This window comes from Hakea prostrata, chromosome 3 (assembly GCF_041222555.1).
Source record: "Hakea prostrata isolate BN-2017 chromosome 3, UWA_Hpros_2, whole genome shotgun sequence".
NCBI lineage: Eukaryota > Viridiplantae > Streptophyta > Magnoliopsida > Proteales > Proteaceae > Hakea > Hakea prostrata.
Window position 1 is genome coordinate 31,570,843 of NC_142602.1, and position 4,506 is coordinate 31,575,348.

The 4,506-nt window shown below is 41.1% G+C and overlaps 1 protein-coding gene across 1 annotated transcript; it reads left to right on the top strand.

Annotated features, from left to right (window-relative positions):
• The first annotated feature begins 689 nt into the window (after positions 1–689).
• Positions 690–4,156, top strand: LOC149022078 (putative disease resistance protein At1g50180). Its single transcript, XM_089150258.1, has one exon. The coding sequence runs from the start codon at positions 844–846 to the stop codon at positions 3,709–3,711; it is 2,868 nt and encodes a 955-aa protein (XP_089006384.1). The 5' UTR covers positions 690–843; the 3' UTR covers positions 3,712–4,156.
• The last annotated feature ends 350 nt before the right edge of the window (positions 4,157–4,506 follow it).

Below are 4,506 nucleotides of genomic sequence, written 5' to 3' on the forward strand. Positions count from 1 at the left end.
GGAATTCAGAATGAAACAGAAAACCACTGGTTGCCTCTGCATCATTCATATTTTAGATTTAAACCATTGAAGCATATCAACATGGCACCTCCAAAGATACATAGATTTGTGGTTTTTCAAAAATTCACAGAACCCACATTATCAATTAATTAACAGAACTTAACGGCAAGGACATCAATAATTTTAAATATAAGAAAATTATTAAACTATAGTTTAAGGGAGCTAACAATCCCTTCAAATCATCTACTTTAAAATTAGTTAGCTCCTATCTTTCTTTTCCAGATTCTGTCTAAATAGCATTGGAGATTCACAAAAGAACTTCAGGGGTGAATCATTCATGAAAACAACAAACAGAGAGGGTGGGGGAAGAGGAACCGCACCTAGGGTAACTGATTCTTTTGAGCTGCTGTCGCCTTTACAACTTTAGCCTAACACTACCCTCTTTGAGCGGGCGAAAAATTATGAAAAGATTCCATTTAGCTAAGATGTGTTTTAAAGGTAAAGTAAACACTCAACATTGAAATTAGAAAAAGTTAAAAGAAAAAAAAAGTATGCTATACTTTTTCTTTTTTGATTTTGAAGTGAAGGAAAAAGAAAAGTGATCTGGTGATAGTGATTGATTCGAATTTAGAATTCTGTGGTGGGTCTATACCACCCTGGATTATAAGGACAAGCAAGGGAGCATTTTCTCAAAAGACAACATTATTGGATTCACCGAGAAAACAAGGAAATCTTTTAAGTATTGGAGAGCCATCATCAATTCTACTCCACTATGTAAGGGCAGTTCCTTTTTGATAACTTTGCTCAAATTCAGTAGCTTGTTGAGGGAGCAAATCCGAAAAAATGGCGCAGACGATCCTTTCTGTTGCAGAGAAGTTAGTTCTCATTACATGGAATGAAGCTTATTTCCTCTCTGGGGTGTCGGAACAGTCCGAATCGCTGAAGAACAAGATCAGATTGATGAGATCTGCACTTGTAGATGCCAGTGAGAAACGCAGAAATAATAAGGAGGCCGAGGAATGGTTGAATCAAGTTAGAGATGCTGTTATGGAGGCAGAGGATGTCATCGACTTGTTCATCTTCAGAGCTCAGAGACAACGGCAGAGAGGCATTGCAACCAGGTACATCTGCTACCCCAGTCTACTATTTAACCGCCACATGTTGGGGAACCGAATTGAAATTTCAAACAAAAAGATTGAGCATCTTTCAGACAAGAGATCTACGTTGGGTCTTGTAACTGCAGAGGCTGGGCAGAGTTCTAATGAACAACCCGGCCTAGTGCTGCCTTTTCATCGAAGGGACGAACAAGGACTCCCCTTTCGTGGGAGAGATTCTGTGGAAGAATTCGCCGTCATCGGATTCCAAAAGGAGGAGAAGGAAGTAATCGCGAAGTTGATGGCTCACAAAAAGTCCACACCACCATTTCCTAGTGTTGTTTCAATAGTAGGAATGGGTGGTAGTGGTAAAACCACCCTTGCTAGAAAAGTTTTCAAAAATCCGCATGTTGTCCAACATTTCTCGACTCGTGCCTGGGTTTCTGTCTCTCAACAGTTCGTTGCGAAAGAAATCCTTCGTGCCATCACGGATCAGATCCATCCCCTTAGTTCAGATGAGAAGAAGAAGGTGGAGGAGGAGAAGAAGGAGCTAGATGAAGGAAGCCTAATCAGTAGGCTTTCTAGTTTCTTGAAAGACAAAACCTACCTTATCGTGTTCGACGACTTGTGGAGGCCTGAACACTGGGAGAAGTTGAAACAAACCCTTCCAGTTCAACAACAGAACTATCAAAGCAGCAAGGTGTTGTTTACCACTCGCAATGAAGACGTTGCTACATATGCAGACCCCTTTGCAGATATCTATTACCAGCCCCTGCTGACTGAGGATGAGAGTTGGAAGCTTTTTCTGGCAAAGGTGATGCTGGAGAGTAAGGATGATGCAGCCGGAGGTCCTACTCTGCAACATGATCTGGTGGAGCTCGGTCGGAAAATTGTGGGCAAGTGTCGTGGGTTACCGTTGGCCATTGTATTGTTAGGTGGTCTCTTATCCAGAAGACCCAAGTCACATGCTGCCTGGTCCAAGGTTCATGCTAGTGTAAATTCGGCGCTAAATGCGAATGAAGCAGGGATAAGTTGCAAACAAGTGTTGGGCCTTAGTTACACCGACTTACCCGACCAGTTGAAGCCTTGTTTCCTCTATGTTGGTGTCTTCCCAGAAGATTATGAGATCGAATGCTCTAGGTTGATATGGTTGTGGGTCGCAGAAGGCTTCATACAACCGAGAGACCAATTGACCATGGAAGATGTGGCCGAAGAATATTTGGAGGAACTTGCCAAAAGAAGCATGATCCAAATAACGTGGCGAAATTACGATGGAAGGGGCATTTTTTGCCGCATCCATGATCTTGTTCGTGATCTAGCCATTTCAGAAGCTAAGCAAGAGAGATTTCTTCAAGTTCTTGTTGTTGGGAGTAGTGATGATGATACTTTGAGATCATCTTCATCACTAAATAAATCTTGTCGTCGGCTTTCCATCACTAGAGGTGAGAGTTCAACCTCTAATGCTCTAAACCAAGGTACTAGAGAAAATTATCTTCATTCCTTCTTGTGCTTCTCTGGGACTTTCTCCACTATAAATCTGCGGATGAAGTTGAAACTACTTAGAGTCTTAGATCTACAAGGTGTAAGGAATATTAGCAGGGGCTTGGTAGAACAGCTGATTGGAAAGCTCATCCTCCTAAAGTACTTGAGTCTACGTAACACTCTGATATGTGGACTTCCATCTTCAATTGGAGACCTACAAAATCTACAAACCCTGGATTTACGAGAAATTGGCCTCCACCATCTGCCTGTGACAATGATAAACCTGCGACAGCTAAGAAATCTTCTTTTCTCAATTGAAGTTGACACTGACATTTTCCCTGATCTCCTTCATCACAATGTGAACCTGCAGAAATTAATGCTACCTGGAGGCAAATGGATTGGTAAGCTCGACAAGTTGACTAATCTGAGAGAGCTAACTATATTCATTGATGACAAATTTTCTTCATGCACAGAGTCATTGTTAAATGCCATCCCCAAATTGAACCGCCTCCGAAGCTTCAAACTTACAGTTCCGCACGTATTGATTGGCATTGATACCACGGACCTTCCTGCTTCATTTTCTTGCCACTGGGAGCTCTATAATATGGTTTTAAAGAGAGTAGTTAGAATCCGAGATTTCCCCCCAAATCTCACAACCTTGGTCTTGCATCTTTGCGAAGGACAAGAAACAAACAGGGTGCTGCAAAAGCTAAAAATGCTACCTAGTCTAAGGTGCCTCTTCTTGTGTGGCCCAGAGAAATCCAAAATTACTTTGTCTTTTACGGATGATGGATTTCATCAGCTTAAGGAATTGACTTTGTTTGATATACATGATTTAGAGTTCAATGTGGAGGAAGGAGCATTACCCAACCTAAAGGTTTTAAAGATCATAGGCTGCACTGGGTTGGAAAGGATTCCTCAAGGATTGAAACAAGTGGTTACTCTGCAAGAACTTCTCTTGTTAGATATCTCATTGAAGCTTCAAGATCAGGTCCGAAAATATGCAGGAGAAGATTGGGGTATCATCAAGCACATACCCTACCTTTACATTGAATTACATGGTGATGCCAGTATCGCTAGTACTCATCTTCGAGAATTGTGGTTTGAATCGGATGCTTATCCCTACCTATTTTAATATTTTCAAGAAGAAAAAAAAAGAGTAGAAAAATAGATAGGTGGAACCTACTCATAGGGGATGGAAGAATAGAACAAGAAAGAATAGGATTTTTTGAAAAATTGAAATGTGAATTTTTCTTTTCTACTTTCTGAGGGAACAAGGAGCATCTATTAGATAGTATAATGGTTATATAATATTACATTCTTGTGTTTGATTTACCAGTAGCATCATTTTGAAGAATAAGAACCAAAGTTGGGGGGAAGCCAACTAGGTTCAAAGTGAATTCATCTTGACGCCCATGAGGTCTACCAAGTGATCGGCAAGAAAGTTGCTCTCCCAGAATTGATGCACAAAAGCATAGTCTGTAAAGTTCTTCTTCAAGTGATATATCTCACCCAAGGTTTCTCTTGCACACCAGGGATTCGATGTTGACCCTGTATCATGAGTATGGTTTGCCGTGAATCAGAATGAATCTGAACGCGAAGAATGCTAAACTGCCTAGTCATTTGCAGGGGTTTTCGCTAGCTGTCAACTCCATAATCTGTCGGCGTCCAACACACCTACGATTGCAAAAATAACTTAGCTTCTAAATTTCTTGCAATAAATCCATAGCTGCCAAGACGTTGCCGAATGGATCCATTGCAATTTACAAGCAACCAACCTATGTCGGGAGGTTCCTACTTGATAGATTTTGGATTGGAGAGAGTGAAGTGGATCCTCCAACTCTCAAAGAACTCTCTATTGGGACAGTTATCCAACACTAAATTAGGAAGCTGGGGAAAAATATGTACCATGTGTCAGATTTGACTCGTC